This window comes from Mustela nigripes, chromosome 1 (assembly GCF_022355385.1).
Source record: "Mustela nigripes isolate SB6536 chromosome 1, MUSNIG.SB6536, whole genome shotgun sequence".
In the NCBI taxonomy this organism is placed as follows: domain Eukaryota; kingdom Metazoa; phylum Chordata; class Mammalia; order Carnivora; family Mustelidae; genus Mustela; species Mustela nigripes.
The window spans coordinates 84,579,305-84,598,721 of record NC_081557.1 but is presented as its reverse complement, the minus strand read 5'-3'; the positions used below and the strand labels follow the sequence as shown (position 1 = coordinate 84,598,721).

General features: G+C 35.6%; 1 protein-coding gene across 3 annotated transcripts in view; it reads left to right on the top strand.

Moving 5' to 3' along the window:
• The window catches only part of CHEK1 (checkpoint kinase 1), a 32,452-nt gene extending 13,693 nt beyond the window's left edge, over window positions 1–18,759 (top strand). For 2 of the 3 annotated variants that reach the window (XM_059414309.1, XM_059414327.1), the window contains 8 exons: window positions 3,344–3,532; window positions 4,388–4,492; window positions 6,492–6,587; window positions 10,387–10,495; window positions 10,728–10,905; window positions 11,177–11,308; window positions 14,019–14,120; window positions 15,316–18,759. In XM_059414309.1, the coding sequence (XP_059270292.1) occupies window positions 3,344–3,532; window positions 4,388–4,492; window positions 6,492–6,587; window positions 10,387–10,495; window positions 10,728–10,905; window positions 11,177–11,308; window positions 14,019–14,120; window positions 15,316–15,411 (1,007 nt within the window). In that variant the 3' untranslated portion in view covers window positions 15,412–18,759. The remainder of the gene's footprint in view (window positions 1–3,343; window positions 3,533–4,387; window positions 4,493–6,491; window positions 6,588–10,386; window positions 10,496–10,727; window positions 10,906–11,176; window positions 11,309–14,018; window positions 14,121–15,315) is intronic. The other variant, XM_059414317.1, reaches the window with a different exon arrangement.
• Window positions 18,760–19,417: the final 658 nt, after the last annotated feature.

Sequence of the window (19,417 nt, the reverse complement as noted above, 5' to 3'; positions counted from 1 at the left end):
TAGAGTCATTTGAACCTAGGTTTAATCTAGGCCACCTCATTGTGGGTGTATAGCTGTGGGCAAGCTGGCATTACGTACCTTCTCTCCTTACTGTCCTTCTTTATAAATGGTGATAATAAGAGAATCTATTTGGGTTGAAGATGAGGGAGATATACATATCTTTAGCCACATATGTATAATCTTAAGTTAGATTATAGAATATATGGTTTTTTAATATGCATGTGGGTTTTATTTTTCAGGACGTTATTTTATTTTGTATTTATGTTACATAAAAACGTTTACAGTTACTTAAAACTTAAAAAAAAATTTAGGCATAGGGCTCCTGGCTGGCTCAGTTGGTAAAGCATGCTACTCTTGATCTTAGGGTTGTGAGTTTGAGCTCTATGTTGGGTGTAGAGCTTCCTTTTTTTAAAAAAATGATTTTATTTATTTATCTGAGAGAGAGCATACGTAAGCAGGCAGAGGGGCAAAGGGAGAAGCAAACTCCCTGCTAGGCAGGGAGCCTAATGTGGGCTTCCATCCCAGAACGCTGAGATCATGACCTGAGCTGAGGGTAGACGCTTAACTGACTGAGCCACCTAGGTAGGTACCCAGGCTGTAGAGCTTACTTAAAAAGTTCAGGCATATGAAAATTTATATAAAACATATATGATATAGTAAAATAAAAATAAAATAACTACCTGTATACTAATCTGGCTTAAAAAATAAAACATTAGCATGCCTAGGTGACTCAGTCAGTTATGTGTCTGCCTTAGGCTCAGGTCATGATCCCATAGTCCTGGGATCGAGCCCAGCATCGGGCTCCCTGCTCCTCAGGGAGTCTGTTTCTCCCTCTGCCGCAGACCCCCCTGCCTCTGCCCCCCAACTCATGCCCTCTCTCATGCAAAAATAAATAAATGAAATCTTAAAAAAGCTATACATAAGTACATTGCTCAAAACAGTGGTGTAAAATAGCAAAACGCTGGAAACAACGTAAATGTCTATCAACAATGGAATAGATAAATTATGAAATGGATGATTTATAGGTACAAGTAATGACATGGGTATGTTTCATAGATATTCATACAAGTATGCTTCTATTTATATGAAGTTCAAAAATATGTAAAATCAAATATATTGTTTAGAAATACAAATATGGGGAAAATCACACAAAAAAGAGCATATTAAAACAAAAATCAGAATGGTAGTCACTTCTGAGAAGGTAGGGAAGGGAATATATTGAGGGAAGTAATTATAGGGGATTTCAAAGGAAATATATATGTATATTTGTTCTTGCTCAATATTTAACATATTTACTATATCATATATGTCTTATATAAATTTTCATATGCCTTTCATAGTCTTTTTAAAAAAGAAAACATTACAAATATAGTCCAAGTCCTCTGTATTCCTTCGCAAATGTATTCCCTTTTTCTCAGAGATAAGCACACTCCTCAATTTAGAATTTATTATATGCAGGTCTTTACAACCATATGTTGCAGACATATGGAAACAACAAAATTCAAGGAATGTTACAGTTACCTATTAGCATTTTCACTGATAACTTGCCACTCTTAATCTCAGTGATTTGTCAAGATTGTGTCATATATAGCTATTAAAAGGATAATTAGAGTAGCTGCCTCCCAATTGAAATTGAGGTAAACATCATCAATGTCTTACATATTATATTGTGTGGATATACTTGATTTTCAAAGAATCAAAACCCTATTTTAGGACATTAAAATTGTTTCTAGATTTAAAGAGATAGAACAGCAGTATCTGTTCTGTAGATTTGTGCACAGGTCCAATTGGGTTGTGTTATAATGGATATTTGCTATGGCACTTGTCTTTTTTTTTTCACTTATACCCTGTTCCATGTCAATACTACAGATAGTTTTGTTTTGTTTTGTTTTTAATGATTGTATTTATTCCAGAGAGAGAAAGCAGGGGGAGGGGCAAGGGGGAGGGACAAGCAGATTCTGCAGAGTGGGGAGCTGGGCACAGGTCTTGATCCCAGGACCTCAAGATCATGACCTGAGACACAACCAAGAGTCGGACACTCAGTTGACTGAGCCACCCAGGTGCCTTTTTTTAAAAAAAGCAACTTATCAATATAGTTTTCATTGTATACATGTGCAATAAGATTTTACCATTTCTTTATTGATGGATATTTAAGCTATTTACAGATAATATTAAGCTATTTACAGATATTTAAGCTATTCACAAACATATTGCTAATGTTTGTGAATTTTAGGGAATGTTTCTGTGTTTATGGTCCTGGAAATGGGAATTACTAGTTCAAAGAGTGACTATTTCAAAATTGCTAGATTGCCAGATTGCCCTCTAAAAAGGCTGTACCATTTCACACCTTGGTAATAGGGGGACTTCCCTCCCTCCTAAGATTAGATTAGAGTCCCTTGCTATAAGATCTTAAAATTCTTTGTATTTTTATAACTTTTTCAATGGCTGTTTATTTTTAATTTTCAGTAATTTATTTACCTGCATTGGCTAGCACAGTGTCACTCAGTTATGGTGAATATTCACTAAGGACAGAATAAGTTGAAAGTCCTGCCTACAGGACATTTGTTAAAGATGGGAAGGAAGTTAGAGGAAATTTTGTTTTTCTTTTTCTTTTTTTTTTTTTTTTTTTGTGCAGTGTTCCTTCTTTTCTAAACTTTGACAAGAAGTTCTAGTGGTTTGTGGATCTTAAGCTTTGGTACATCTTTACATATTTTCTTCCTGTCAGCTGGGTTTATTTGCTGCTGAAAAAGTTGTGCCTGTCATGTTATTGGTGTCTCCTTCCTGCCCTCTGTACAAGTTGATGAAGTTCTTGCCTGTGCTTTCAACCACAACTAGAGTGCCCTTTTTCCAGAAGGGCAATCCCTTTTGACTCGTTTCTTTCTTTAACCTAGTCCAAACTGTTTTGTATATTGATGATTTTTCTCTTAAGTTAATAGAAGCAATGAGGTCTTTTTCTAGTTTTAGTTATGTGATATTTTTTATTTCTTCTTTTTAAAATTTCTTTTTTGGGGTGCCTGAGTGGCTCAGTCATTTAAGCGTCTGCCTTTGCTCAGGTCATGATCCCTGGGTTCTGGGATAGAGCCCCTACATCGGGCTCCCTGCTCAGTGGGGAGCCTGCTTCTTCCTTTCCCTCTACCCCTCCCCCTGCTTGTTCTCTCTTGCTTGTGCTCTCTCTAATAACTAAAATCTTTTAAAAAATTATTTTTTGTCATTTTAAGGTAGAAAAGTGCTATACACTTTGTAAGTAATACCAGTGATTTTCCAATAAAATCTTAATTCCTTTAAGTATATCTATTTATAAAACATTTTTATCCAGTGCCATTCAATTTTTCCTTTGGTTTAGATAACCTCAAAATCTCTGACTTTGGCTTGGCAACAGTGTTTCGGCATAATAATCGTGAACGTTTATTGAACAAGATGTGCGGTACTTTACCTTATGTTGCTCCAGAACTTCTAAAAAGAAAAGAATTTCACGCAGAACCTGTTGATGTTTGGTCCTGTGGAATAGTACTTACGGCAATGTTGGCTGGAGGTAAGAGCTCTTTAATCGTGATGGAACTCCTGTCCTAGGAAAGCCAGATTTGTTATACCAAAATAAATGAAACAAACCAAGGGAAACCATATTTATATGATAGTATTTTGTTTTGTTATTTATTTATTTGACAGAGATCACAAATAGGCAGAGAGGCAGGCAGAGTGGCAGGGGAAGCAGGCTCCCCTCTGAGCAGAGAGCCCAATGTGGGGCTCTGTCTCAGGACCCTGGGATCATGACCTGAGCCGAAGGCAGAGGCTTTAACCCACTGAGCCACCCAGGCGCCCCTTTATTTTATTTTTTAAAGATTTTCTTTATTTGCCAAAGGGAGCACAAGCAGGGGAGTGGGAGAGGGAGAAGGAGACACCCCGCTGAGCAAGAAGCCCCGTGCAGGACTCGATCCTAGGACTCTGGGGTCATGACCCGAGCTGAAGGCAGATGCTTACCCGACTGAGCCATCCAGGCATCCCGTATGTGATAGTATTTTAATAGTGAATTTATTTATAACTAAGTTGGAACTTTGAATCCCAAAGCTTTTTAAAAATGAGGTATGTATAGCTATTATGAGACTGGCGCGCTGCCTACTGCGCTAAGGAGGCACCTGGTATTATGAAGTATCACAATAGCAGCCTCTCTAAGATTCATGTGAATAATTTTGGAAACGGTAGAGCAGAATTGGTTTATCTTTGAAGTGCCTCTAAGATTTACGTGAGTTGGCATTCTTAGTTTGAAAATAATATTGAATTAATTTGGTGGAAACTTTTAATGGGTTTGTATAGTTGACTATTTTCCTTTAAAATCTTTACTGTGTGATAAAGTGAACACTCAGAAAACTGAGACTTGTTTCTTTTTTAGAATTGCCATGGGACCAGCCCAGTGACAGTTGTCAGGAATACTCTGATTGGAAAGAAAAAAAAACATACCTCAACCCTTGGAAAAAAATTGATTCAGCTCCTCTAGGTAACTGGATTGTTGATTGAAAGTACTGATTTCTTAGATAATGAAGCCTGGTGATTGAATTTTTTCTTTATATATTTTTCTTTCTAGCTTTTAAATAATCATGTAAGTAATCTATGATCCTTGCAAGCAGATTAGAAAATAGTATTAAAAAAACCAACAACTGTATAAGCCCAGCACTCAGAAATAGCTTTTTTTAATATTTTGATATGCAGTTCTACACTTTGTTGTAAAGATGTATAACAAATATATACGTTTGCTATATATGCATATTATTTATAAGTATGTATGTTTCTATAGAAAATGAGATCACACTACATATGCTATCTTGTAACCTATTTCTTTGCCTTTATGCTATAGTCATGGACATTTTTCCAGTGACTATAATTTTAGGTCTACATTATTGTTTTTAAAGGCCGTGATGGAATATTACTATGTGGGTATGTTTACTATATTCATCCAATTCACTTTTTTTAGAGATTTGTATATTTTTTAAATTTTTCACTCGTTAAAGACATATGATATGATCATCCACATAATGCACATACCTTTAAATTATTTAATTAAAAAACAAATCCAGAAGTGTTAGGGATGTAGGCAGTTTTTAATTATTATGGCTTACTTGGCCAAATTGCTTTTTAGAAACTTCGTACAATCTCGTTAGTTAATATTTTTAAATTTTTAAATTTTTAAAAAGATTTCAATTATTTATTTATTTATTTAGAAAGACATTATTTTGAAAAACTTTATTTATTTATTTGACAGAAAGAGAGAGCACGCGTGTACAAGTAGGGAGAGCAGTAGGCAGAGAGAGAAGCAGGGTCACCACTGAGCAGCGAGCCTGACTTGGGGGCTCATCCTCACCTGAGCCAAAGGCAGACACTTAATTGACTAAGTCACCCAGGCCCCAAAGATTTATTTATTTAATTTTATTTATTTATTTATTTATTTAAGATTTATTTATTTTCAAAAGAGAGAGTGCACATGGTGTATGCGTGCAATGGGGAAGGGTAGAAAGTGTTTTCTGCAGACTCTGCACTGAGTGTGGAGCCCAGCATCAGGCCTAGTTTCAGGATTTGGAAATCACAAACTTAGTGGAAACTAGGAGTCTGTTGCTTAACAGATTGAGCCACCTAGGTATCCCTGTAGTCACTATTTCTTATCTTTATTTTAAATTTAATATCAGTGAGGTGATATAGCCATTGCTAGCTTTTTGTCCATTTTTGTGGATGATCTGTTTTACTCACTGCTACCAGGGAGATTTTCTTAATACTTTATATGAGTTGTTTTTTTTTTTAAACATTAATATCATTAGATCTTTGCATTTGTTACAGATATTTTTCACAATTTGCCATGCATTTTTATTTTGTTTATGCTGTTTTCACATGCAGAAGTTTTATATTTTTATTCAAATCTACTATTTTTGTGCTTTGTGGTTTTCTGACTGTATTGTCATGTTTGGAAAGGTCTTCCCTTCCTTTAACTTAGAAGAAAATTCCCTGTGTTTTTTATAGTTTCAGTTTTTCATTTTAACCTTGGTCCATTAGAAAATAATTTTATGTTTTGGAAACATGAATTTTTTATGAAGATAAGATACTTTAGGTTGATAGTTGCTTATGTTATTTTCTCTTAAAAAGTTATTGGAAAGTAGATTTTCCTCATAAAACTGGGTGAATAAGGACATAACATTGACATATTAGAACTGTAACATTTGGTATTGAAAATTGATGAGGGTTTTTGTATCTTTTTGTTAATGTCGTACACGGGGAGAAACATTTGCAACTGGCTCATGTTCTCCTTGTTTGCAGACAACAAAAAATCAGACCTGAGAATGTAGCAAAGAGCAACTACATGAAATTAAAGCAATAATGTAGTAGGTTTATTTCTTCTCTTGCCCAGAAATATTTGGATATAAGGAGACTATTAGAGAAAATGTTCCACAGCACAAGTTTTTAATCTGCATGACTCTTTTATAAATGTTGTATTAATATTTTATTTTCAGCTTTGCTGCATAAAATCCTAGTTGAGAATCCATCAGTAAGGATTACCATCCCAGACATCAAAAAAGATAGATGGTACAATAAACCACTCAAGAAAGGTAATATCCTGAAAAATATGAGTATTTTTTTCTGTGAAAGAAAAGACACTTGCTGTCAGTATTACAAGTCAGTAACACAAGATGTCTGTGGTTTCTGTCTTTATGTAGGTTGGTTATAATGTCTAGTTGGGAAAACAGAAATACAAAAAATAATTTTGAATTTTATTAATAGAAGGTCAGAGTACTATAGCTAAGTGTTTGACTAAGTCTTAAGTAACAGAAAAAACTTGTGTTCCTGAGGAAATCACATTAAATCTAAGGTCTAAAGATTTAAGGAGAGCTAGCCCGATGAGTACTAGAAAGATGAGTGGCAGATTCTGAACAGAGGAAGCAACATCTGGAGAGTCTTAGAATTTGGAAGGTGGTACATTTGAGGAACTTAAAAGTAGGCCAGTATGGCATGGACCATGTCTGGCTTGTTCATCATGGTGTCACCAGTGGTTAGCGCAGTGTGTTGTACATTGTAGGCTCTAAGCAAATGTTTATTGAGTAGATGAGCAAATAAAGAAGGGAGAGAGGTTTGAGATGAAGCTAGAAAGCTAGGTAGTGACCAAATTGTGGAGGGGGAACTTTTAAATCACATTAAGGATTTTGAGCTTTAAACTTAAGGCCATTGAGGAAGCTTTTGAGAGATTTTTAAGCCAGTAAGTATATGATCATATATTTGGTTTTAAAAGATCTTTCTGGCTACCTCTTTTTTTTTTCATTGTTTTTGACATTTTTTATCCTAGATGTGAGAAGATGGTACCCTGGATGAGATTAGTGGCAATGGGATTGAAAGGAAGAAGTAGATTTCAAAGAAATTTACCAATTAGAATTGATAGGTCTAGTGATTGTTCATATATAGAAAATGAAGGAGGATGAGGAATCCAGGAGGACTCCTTTCTGGGTTGACTAACTCAAAATGATGGTACCATATACTGAGATATAACTCAAGAAAAATAGAATTGGGGGGAAATTTTATTTGTTTTTGGATATTATGAATCTGAGAAGTAAAACTGTCTAATAAGGGGATTGTGTATGTGTGTAACTCAGGAGATAGGGCCAGACTTGAGATGTCGATATTTGGTGTTTTCTGCAAATAGATGGTAATTTAAACTGGTAGATGAAATAGTGTATATGAAACTGTACGCAATGCCAATATTTAAGTGGTAGGTAGAGGCCAGGGAGACGGAGAAAAACAGCCAAAGAGGTGGGAGGAGCATCAAGAGAATATGGAGGAATTGAAGCTAAGAGAAGAAAATGCAGGATAGTAGCAGATACTGTTAAGTGAGTTGATAACATGCAGCCTAAAAGTTTTCCCAGTAATTATTCATGGTTGTGGCAGGAACAGGATTGGTGGAGAGGTGGGAGTAATTGTCCAGTACAGTGACTATAGTCTAAAAGAGAGATAATGAAGCAGAGTGTAGACAGCTTATTCAAGCAGTCTGGCTGTGAATGGAAGGAGAGAGGACAATGGCTGGAGATGAATGAGTTTTTAACTCTTCTCTAAATGCGTCTTTTACCTTTCATTCTATTCTAATAGTAATCCAACTCTCCCCTGGGAACACAGGCTTCCTCACCCTGGTAGATGTATTCTTTCCAACATGCTCCTGCCCTTGAAACATGGGGTGGGACAGACATCCTTGCCACTTTCTCCCTTTTTCCTACATTTCTCCCCAACTTCATTTTGAATCTCTTATTATCAGATTACCACCCACAGTTCCATCCTTGTTACAATCAGCTTTTGAACCCCTAATGAAAATTCCTGCCACATTGTTACTCTCCCCAATAAGACTGTTAATGTACATTTTGTTGTGGTTCTTGGTGATTTAAATATTCATTTGGATGATTCTTCCAGTATCCTGATCTTATATTTCCTTGCTCTTTTCTAATGATCTTCTCTTTAAGTATCCTGCTTTGACTACTGGCAAATTTTTTTCTGGTTTCCTCCTCTAGTACCCTGACTCCAGCAATCCTTTGACCCTATAGTGGAAATGAAATCCACTAATTCTTCCTTTTCACTGTCTCTTATCTGCTACCTCACTAGGTCCTCAGTTCTATCCTCACTACTTTTTTTTTTTTAAGATTTTATTTATTTATTTGATAGAGATTACAAGTAGGCAGAGAGGCCGACAGGGAGAAAGGAGGAAGCAGGCTCCCTGCTGAGCAGACAGCCCAATGTGGGGCTTGATCCCAGGACCCTGGGATCATGACCTGAGCCGAAGGCAGAGGCTTTAACCCACTGAGCCACCCAGACGCCCCCATCCTCACTACTTTAAATCCCAAGGTCAGTCATTATAATGACTTCTTTATATTCAGCTTCTGCTTTCTGGTCCTATTCTCTTTTCATCATGCTTACTGGTCAAAACCCAACCCAAGTTTAATCCAGTCTTCTGCCTATTCTATACTTACACCTGCACAGCTGATGGTATTTAGACCAAAATACATAACAGTGTTCACTTTAAAAATTCAGGATCACTAATCTCAAGTGAGCCCTTAACTCTGCCAGACAATTACAGTGCATTTCTCCACTTCTTTCACAACCGCACTCTCCTAAATCGCATTTTTTTTTAAAGATTTTATTTATTTATTTGACAGAGAGAGATCACAAGTAGGTAGAGAGGCAGGCAGAGAGAGAGGAGGAAGCAGGCTCCCCGCCGAGCAGAGAGCCCCATATGAGGCTCGATCCCAGGACCCTGGGACCATGACCCGAGCTGAAAGCAGAGGCTTCTAAATCGCATTTTTATACCTTTTCTTTTTTCTCCTTCCTCATCCACATTCTCAGCCAGTGACAGTACTTCCTGTTTCACTGAGTAGAAACAATCATAAGAGAACTTCCACAAACTCTCTTCATCATCTATACTCACCTGACCAGGTGCTTCTGTGCTCATATACCCCGCTTTGCTCCAGATATAAGTCAAATCTGTCTTGTGCACAAAGATGAATATATTAACAAAGGCCCAGTTCTCTTTTGTTTACTCAAGGATATTGTCTAGCAATTCTTCTGCCTTCCTCCTGCATCATTAATTTTTCTTTCTCTTCTTTCTCATCAGCATTCCAGCATGCTATTTCTTTCATCTTACTGCCTGATGCATAGTAGCCTTAATAAAATATTTGGATGAATGAATTAATAAATAAAATGTTTGGCTAAATTAAGTGTGTTTAAATGGTTTAGGGACAGTTCCAGTTGAGAGGAAAAGGCTGAAGGTCTAAGAGAGAAGGAATGAAGGAGCATCAAGATCCCTGAAGAGAAAGGAGGGTATGGGGCTCACATATAAGTAGAGGGCTGGGCCTTGGATAGGAGCATGGAAGGGAGAAAAGGATGGGTAGTTGTGGGAATTTAACAAGAGTATAGAAGTTTTGAAGTAATCATTTGGAGAAAGGGAGAGGAAACTGACTAGAGAAACAAAGGAACCATCTGTCATTGTTGAGGATCCAGCTAAGGGGAGTAACCATGATTTTATAGTGGCATTATATTCTGTGTAATAATTATTCTTGGTACCTTTTTCAGGAGAGCAAAGAGTGTTGGATAGAGTAGATTCACAATGTTTATTGCCATTACCATCAATTATTTATTTTAAAATGTTTTGATTTTTTAACTTGGTCTCTTTGTCTTCATAGACCATTGTCTGTTACTGTAAAAGGTACCATTAAAGCTATGGCCTTATAGTATAAAATCCAACATTTGGAACATACTTATAAGTCAGGATTTGTGAAATGTGTAATTTGACAAGTGAATCCTTCTGAGTTTATAATGACCACATTTCTTAAATAAATATAATGACCACATTTCTTACATAATCATTTTTTTTTTTAGGGGCAAAGAGGCCCCGAGTCACTTCAGGTGGTGTATCAGAATCTCCTACTAGATTTTCTAAGCACATTCAATCCAATTTGGACTTCTCTCCAGTGAACAGTGCCTCTAGGTAAGATTAATTAATAAAGATCAAATAGTTGTTGAATGCAATATTCCCATACAAAACAATACATTATATATTTTTTCTTAATAATGAATGTAATTTTTATCAGTGTGAGAATGGTAAGTGGTGTAAGAAAGGCCTGATTGATTTTACCTGAAGATATATATATATATATATATATATATATATTATATATATATATACATTTTTTTTTTCCCCCCATATCTTAATGCTCCAGTGAAGAAAATGTGAAGTATTCCAGTTCCCAGCCAGAACCACGGACAGGTCTTTCATTATGGGACACCAGTCCTTCATATATTGATAAACTGGTACAAGGGATCAGTTTTTCCCAACCCACATGTCCTGATCACATGCTTCTGAATAGTCAATTACTTGGCACTCCAGGATCCTCACAGGTAAGGGAATTTAATTTTATCAGATAAGTGGTGAAGAACCTCTAGTTTTGTCATAAAGCCTTTTTTAAAACAAATGTATAAATCTTAGAAATACAGTATTAACACTTTAGCATATACACATTTTTTTTTTTAACAAGGAAGAGAGATTTAAAGGTTGCTGTCCTGTATAAGAATCTTAAGTCACAGAAAGGAATTTTCAGACCAAATAGCTATAATATGACTGCTTTTGGTAATACCATATTTATTCAGTTTTCTTCTGTTTGACATGTAGAACCCTTGGCAGCGCTTGGTTAAAAGGATGACACGATTTTTTACCAAATTGGATGCAGACAAGTCTTATCAATGCCTGAAAGAGACTTGTGAGAAATTGGGCTATCAGTGGAAAAAGAGTTGTATGAATCAGGTATGTTTCATAGATTTTCCTGAAGAAAAATGTAAATATTTTAAGTAAAAAATGATCATTATCAGAATATTTTTGAAAAACAACTGGGGGATACCTGGGTGGCTTAGTCGTTTAGTCTACGTTTGGCTCAGGTTGTGATCCCAGGGTGCTGGGATGGAGTCCCACATTAGGCTTCTTGCTCAGCAGGGAGCCTGCTTCTTCCTCTGCTGGCCACTCCCCCTGCTTGTGCTCTCATCCTCTCTCTCACCTCCTCTCTTTCTCTCTGACAGAAAAATAAGTAAAGAAAGAACAACAATTGAAATTGCAAAGACTTAAGTAAAATGTTCTTTACCTTAAGAAATAATATTGAAAGTCTTCTTTACGTTTATTAAAAATATCAAGAGAAGCAAGTCATTTTTTTTTTTAAGACTTTATTTATTTATTTGACAGAGATCACAAGTAGGCAGAGAGGTAGGCAGAGAGAGAGGAGGAAGCAGGCTCGATTCCAGGACCCTAGGATCATGACCTGAGCCGAAGGCAGAGGCTTTAACCCACTGAGCCACTCAGGTGCCCTGCAAGTCATGTTTTTAAAAACGGTATATACTTACTGTAACAGTAGGAAAGATTCCCTTCTGTGAAAAATGAATATATTAACAATCCCGTATTTCTTCCATCTCCCCTGCTCCCGCCTACCATATCTTGTTGTTTATATTATTATAGCATATTTGTAACATTGAAATTCTAATGTGTTTAGGCTTTTCAAAAACCTCATGTTACAAAAAACAAGTGGAGGTGAATATTATATATTAAAGAGGTCTGAAAAACAATGTAATGCATGATTTTTCACTAAATCATGGATTTAAAGAAAAAAAGCTATAAATGATGTTATTGGGATAATTGGGGAAATTTGAATATGGTTTTGTATTAAACAATATTTTTGTATCAGTGCCAAATTTCTTGGGTGTTATCATAATACTGTGGTTTGTAGGAGAATGTCTTTGTTCATAGGAGAAACATGTTGAAGTGAAGTGTTTGTTTTCAGTAGCTTGGTTGAAAACTTAAAAAAAAAAAAAGACAACCACATTAAAAAAAGTCAAATAAACATATACTTATCTAATGTTGTTAAGACCAGTGAAGAATATATATTTATGTATTGTAGATTCTTTCAGGTTTTTTTTTGTAGATTTGTAAGCTTTCAAAATTAAAAGGTAGGGGAAGTTGTTACTATGCAGAAATCTGAGGCCAGCCTGATTTTCCTCTCAGTTGTATAGGTAATTTATTTTATTATTTTATTTTTTTAAAATTTTTTAAAAAAGATTTTATTTATTTATTTGACACACAGAGAGAGATAACAAGTAGGCAGAAAGGCAGGCAGAGAGGCATGGGGGTGGGGGGATGCAGGCTCCCTGCCGAGCAGAGAGCCTGGTGTAGGGCTTGATCCCAGGACCCTGAGATCATGACCTGTGCTGAAGGCGGAGTTTTAACCCACTGAGCCACCCAGGTGCCCCTATTTTTTTTTTTTTTTTCTTAAATCAAGTAGGTTTATTGAGGTGAAACTCATGTAACCTAAAAATCATCACTTTAACCATTTTAAAGTGTATAATTTTTTGGTTTTGGTATATTCACAAGATTGTGCTACCATCATCATTTAATTACAGAACATCCCATTGCCCCGAAAATAAACTCTATGGCAATTGGCAGTCACTCCTCATTCTTTCCTCCCTTCATTTCCTGGCAGCCACTGATTTACTTCCTGTTTCTATGGACTGCCTGTTCTGGATGTTTCATATAAATGGAATTATATAATATCATATAAATGGCCTTTTATATCTGTCTTCTTTTACTTAGCATGTTTTCAAGGTTAATCCGTGTTGTTTACATTTATCAGTACTTCATTCCTTTTTATGGGAGAATAATTTTCCATTATGTGGATAGAAGTCTACATTTTATTTAACCATTTACCTGTTGATGGACATTTGAGATGTTTCTACTTTTTGGCTATTATGAGTAATGTTGCTACGAACCTTTTTATACAAGTTTTTTATGAAATTTGCCAGGGCTGTCATAACAAAATAATCACAGACTAGGTGCTTAAATAGCAGAAATTTATTTTTTCACAATTTGAGAGATGGAAGTCCAAGATCCAGGTGCTTGGAGGTTTGGTCTCTTCTGAGGCCTCTCTTCTGCCTTTCAGATAGCAGCCCTCTTGCTGCTTCCTCATCTGGCCTTTCTTCCTTACACATGCATACCTGGTATCTCTCTCTCTGTATCCTAATTTTTTTTTTCTTACAAAGATATCAGTCATATTGGATAAGGGCCCCCTTAGTGGTTTCATTTTAACTCAGTTACCTCTTTAAAGGCCCAGTCTCCAAATACAGTCACATTCTGAGGGGTTAGGGCTTCAACATATGAATTTTGAGGGGATACAATTCAACCCATAACAATACACGTCCAATTTCTTAGGTAATATACCTGTTAATGGAGTTGCTAAGGTATATAGTAACTCTATGTTTAACTTTTTGAGGAGCTGCCAAGTGATTTTCCAAAGCAGCTGCACTGTTGTACATTCCCACCAGCAGTGTATGTGTGAAGCATCTTGTACTTTCCCAGAACATGAGGTTTCACTGTTGCACAATTGTGGTATACCAGTGTGTTTTTTAGTCATTCCTTGAAATGAGAAGTATTACAAATGGTTTTGTAATTTGGGCTAAACTTATTTTTATTGCCTTAGGTTACTGTATCAACAACTGATAGGAGAAACAATAAACTGATTTTCAAAGTGAATTTGGTAGAAATGGATGAGAAGATCTTGGTTGACTTTCGGCTTTCTAAGGTACTTTTTTTTTTTTAAACTGTTTTGCTGATATTAAAGAAGTATTAATATTAATACAATTAATATTAATACAATACAATTAATACAATGTTCATTATAGAAACCTAAAAATATGAAAATATAAAATGGAGAAAATAGGAATAAAGTTTGATCTTATCATCCAGAGAGAACAGAGACCTATTTTATACTATTTCATTATGGTAGTCTTCGTTATGGTAGAATTTTTTAAATGGTATTAAATTTATATACATGGCATTTATAAATATGTGGTAACTTGTTCTTTTTCATTCAGTGTTCTGAACATTTGTTTTGTCATTATCCTTCTAAAACATAGTTTTTCCAAATGACATTTTCCTTATTATAGAAGTTTTTTGTAGAAAATGTAAATAAGTAAAAATAAAAATAATCCTAAATTATACTGTGCAACAGTAGTTACCCTGAATATTTTAAATCATTCTAAATTTCTTATTTAATCCATATATATATCTTTTTAATAACAATTATGTTTGTCAAAATGTACAGTATAACTGATGAACATTTATCTGTTATAAGTCTATAATTTATATATATATATATAGAGAGAGAGAGAGAGAGAGGGAGGGAGTCTTGTTCACATTTCTGATTATTTCTTTAGGAATTACTGATTCTGAGGTTATAGTTTGGCCTTGGTATATAAGACCAAAAAAGCATTTTTTCTGTTTCCTGAGAGATTGTACATGATCCTAAAGGAGGTTGGAGAAATAGGTCACATTCTAAAATTGGAAATTTATTGTCTAGATGCTTAGTATGGAATTAAATTATTAAGATTCTAGTGTAATGAAATCCTCATAACTGAATGACTGGCTTTTTTTGACAAGACTTCAGTGTAGTTGTGTAGCTTAATTTAAATTTAAATTAAACCCCCAGTGCCAATGGAAAACAGTGACTTAGGTCCCTAGACGGCAATGCTTTAAATAACAAGGTGTAATTGTTTCTGTCTCTGAGCCCAGTGTGTTGGGAATGGAGATAGGCCCAAAACAAAGTTGGAATTATTTATGTAGCCATTTCTTCTAGGATATTTGGTCTTCATAAGAGGACCGATGAGAATTGTAACTGGACATAGCTAAGGACGTTTGTCTCTTAACCACTAAAGAGAGTTTGATTTTATGGCAGTCTGTTTTTTTTATATTATTTTTGGATATTATTCCTAATATAGGGTGATGGATTAGAATTCAAGAGACACTTCCTGAAGATTAAAGGGAAGCTGAGTGATGTTGTGAGCAGCCAGAAGGTTTGGCTTCCTGCCACATGAGAGATCCATTGGATTCCTGATGAATATAGTGCTGCTATGTTGACATTATTCTTCCTAGAGAAGATTAACCTATTCTGCAAACTGCAAACAATAGTCTCTGAAGAGTTGACTTCCCTCTAGCCAAACACTTTCCAATTCTTTTTGCATGTTCTTCATACAAACAACATCTATATCTTCACTGTAAGTAAAGCTTTGGGGAACCGATGGATAGAATTCGTTAGATATTTCTTCATCCTGTGTTTAGAGTCTAAAGACCCATATGATGGAAACCAAGCTTTGGGGATACATGAGCTTACCAGCCAATGTAATGAAAGATGATATTCTTGTTGCATTATTGACAAGACATTTGGTTTCATCCAAAAAGTAGGTATATTTTCTCTATGTTGATTTAATTATATGGATGGATTAGTAATAAAGCAATCCTGTGACTTTTGGACAGTAAATTTTTCAGTCTATAAAGTGAAGCCAACTTCAAAAAATATATCCTCAAGATTTGTATTTATATTTTTACAAGGGCTTTATCAGATATATAAATCTGTTTTTGAATTATAACTGTTAATTAAAATTACAAGTAGATATGTTTTCTCCATTATAAAATACTGGTTGGTCTTTCAAGTAGATGTTGAGCATGGACTCTAGTGCTTAACTACCTTTACTCTAAAATTACTGTTGCACATTTAAAATATTTTTCTATATTATTATCTACTTTCACAGCCATATTTTAATTCTTTATTACAGAAATAAATTCTATTTTGAAAATGAATAGCTAACTCTGTGGACTTCTTGGTGACCAAGCTTCTAGGTAGTAGGAAATAAAAGAGGAGGGAGAAGTAAGAAAACTGTGAAAAAAGTAGATCTGATTCCTAATTCTTTTACTATTAGATTTACTAAGACTTTGTTCTTCTGATAAAATATATATTAATTTTTGAATGTATTAGGTTGGGCCTTGTATTCCTTTTTCCTGGTAATTTATAAAATTAATCATCTTAGTCTGAAACTAAGAACTTGTGAAATTTTATTGTTAGAGTTTATTGCTTATTAGTGTATACTGGCAAATTGTGTTAACTGCAGTATATCCATAGGAGAAATAAATTTGAAGTGATAGGTGACTCCTAAGAATTGAGCCAGTAAATTCTCAAATATGAAAAATTTTGTTCTTGAAAATTGTCTTTAGTAACTCTCAAGAACAGTTATCTCAGACTTTGGCCTCTCCTGTGAGCTTTAGACTTTTAAAGACACAGCCAAGCTGACATTTCTACTTGACTCATAGTGAACATGTGACCAAAACCAGCTTTTGGTCTGTGTCTTCTAACCTGTTCCTCCCTAGTTTCTCTTTATGCCAATAATGCTGCATTCAGCTCTCCATTTCTCTAAGCCAAAACCCTAGAAATCTTCCTTGACTTGGTTTTCATACTGTACATTTAATTCAGCAAATCCTATTCAATTTAACAAATTATTCACAATCTATCCTACTTCACACTTCTACTAGAAGCACTCTAGTTGTAGGCACTGTTGTTACCTCTCTTTTCATATTACTTATCCTTCAACAGTTCAAAAAGGCAGCCAGAATGATCTTTCTAAAATGTGAATCAGGAATCCTTCCCCTGTTCTCAACTCTAATGGCTTTTCATCACACTTAAAACAAAATTCAAAATTTTCTCTTTTACCTCCTGGCTTTATGGGATCTGCTCTCTTACCAGCATCTGGGCCTGCTCTGCCTCTTTCTCACTTATCCTGCCCTAGGTGCATTTGCTTTGCAAATACTCTTTTTTTTTTTTTTTAATTTTATTTATTTGACAGACAGAGATCACAAATAGGCAGAGAGGCAGGCGGAGAGAGAGAGAGAGGAGGAAGCAGGCTCCCCGCTGAGCAGAGAGCCCGATGTGGGACTCGATCCCAGAACCCTGAGATCATGACCTGAGCTGAAGGCAGAGGCCCAACCCACTGAGCCACCCAGGCGCCCTGCAAATACTCTTATTTCAAGATCTTTTCCTTTGCTCTTCCCTTTTCCTGGAGTGCTTTACTCCCAAATATTTGTGTGGCTTGTGCTTCACTGTAACTCCTTGCTTAAGTGTCACCCATTATGCAAAGTCTTTCCTTGACTTATCTAAAATGTTACCCCACTTCTATCATTCTTTATTTGTCATCATAACACTTACTATCTGACATTATAAGATATTTTTATTTACCTATTAAATATCTATTCCCCTCACTGCAGTATGTAATACATAAGCTCCTTGAGGTCAGGGAATCCTATATGCTGTGTTCAATTCTGTGTCCCCAGCACCTATAAGAACAGTGCCTGATGTCTTACAGCATGCAATGAATAGTTGTTAAGTGAGGATATAGATACTCATTGATCCGGTCTATCCTTAGAATGTATCTGAGAGCTGAAGACTACTGTCCATTTTGATTGCTGCCACTCTAGTTCAAGCTCCTTCATCTCCTCCCTGGATTTCTTACTAAAAACTAATGTCTTCCCACTTCCACTCTTGACATTTCCCAACCCTCTCTCCCTCCAAGTCTTTCCTAGACATAGGTCCTAACTTTTTTTTTTAAAAAAGATAAATCGTACTCTGACATTCCCTTATTTAAAAACCTCCAGTGACTTCCCACTACATCGAAAATGGCATCTAAATTCTTTGCTTGGACTGCAAGATACACCATCTGTCCTCTTCTTTCATCATACTACAGGCAGAGTGTCCATCTACTTCTACTTCTATTCGTGAAGCATGCCCAAGCTCATTCCCCTTTCAGGGCTTTTATGTTTACAGCTGCCACCACCTGGAATCCCTTCCAGTAGTTCACATGGCTTATTTAGCATTCAGATCTCGGCCCAGATGTTTTTACTATTCCCAATCACTGTCCTATTGTTTTGTTTTCTTCATAGAACTGATTACTATCTCAAATTATTTATTGTCTGTCTCCCCCACCAAAATGTAAACTTAGACTTCATTTCCCGTTTGTATATCTCCCCTCCCCCTTCCTGCCCCTTTATGTATTTTGTATGTGGAACAGTACCTGGAATATAGTAGGACCTAAATAAATATTTGTTGAATAAATGAATGAATTAAATATCAGATGAAGAAAATGCTACAGAATATTGTAAGGAGAAGGTGAATTCTCAGCTAATGGAATTTGTGTAAGAATGGGGAGGCCGTTCCATTCAGACTTGGGCAGATTAGCCCTCACATTTATAATTATGTGAGCATTGGCAACCACCTCTGTAAAGAGACTGATAATAACTACATTTTAGAGTTGTTTTTAATCTTAAATGAGTTAATGTATTTAAAGATTGTAGTATACCATATTGCACAAAAGGCATTCAATAAACATAAGCTGCCATAATTTTTCTGCAGTGTTCATTATGTTGTTGGGAGAATGTGTTTACTCCCATTATGAAAAGTAATGTTTGCTTATCGACGAAAATTTGGAAAATGTAAAAATGAGAGGAATAGAATTATTACCCAAAGATAACAGCTAAAATTTTGATAGAAAGGTCAACATGTGCTGCATTGCATATATGCATAGTGTGGTGTGTGAAGTGGGTATGATTGTTGAGATAAATATAAATACATAAAGTGTGTATGGTTTAACAAGCACTTGTAAAGTTAATCTGTTTAATCAAACTCAGTTGCAGAAAAATCATTTCTGACCTTCACAAGCCTTCCCCTGTACCACTTCCCTCTCAGAACCCTCTCGTTTCCCACAGAAGTAATCATAAAATTTATAATAATCCTCTCCTTGGTTCTTTAGCTTTTTCAGCTATTTATGCATCTTTATTTTATTTTTTAAAAAATATTTTTATTTATTTGAGAGAGAGTTTAAGAGCGAGCACAAGCAGGGTAGGGGCAGAGGGAGAAGCAGACACCCACTGAGCAGGGAGTCCAATGTGGGGCTCGATCCCAGGACCATGACCTGAGCCAAAGGCAGATGCTTAACCTACTGAGCCACCCGGGTGCCCCTATTTATAATACAGTTTAGTTTTGCCTGTTTTAGAACTTCA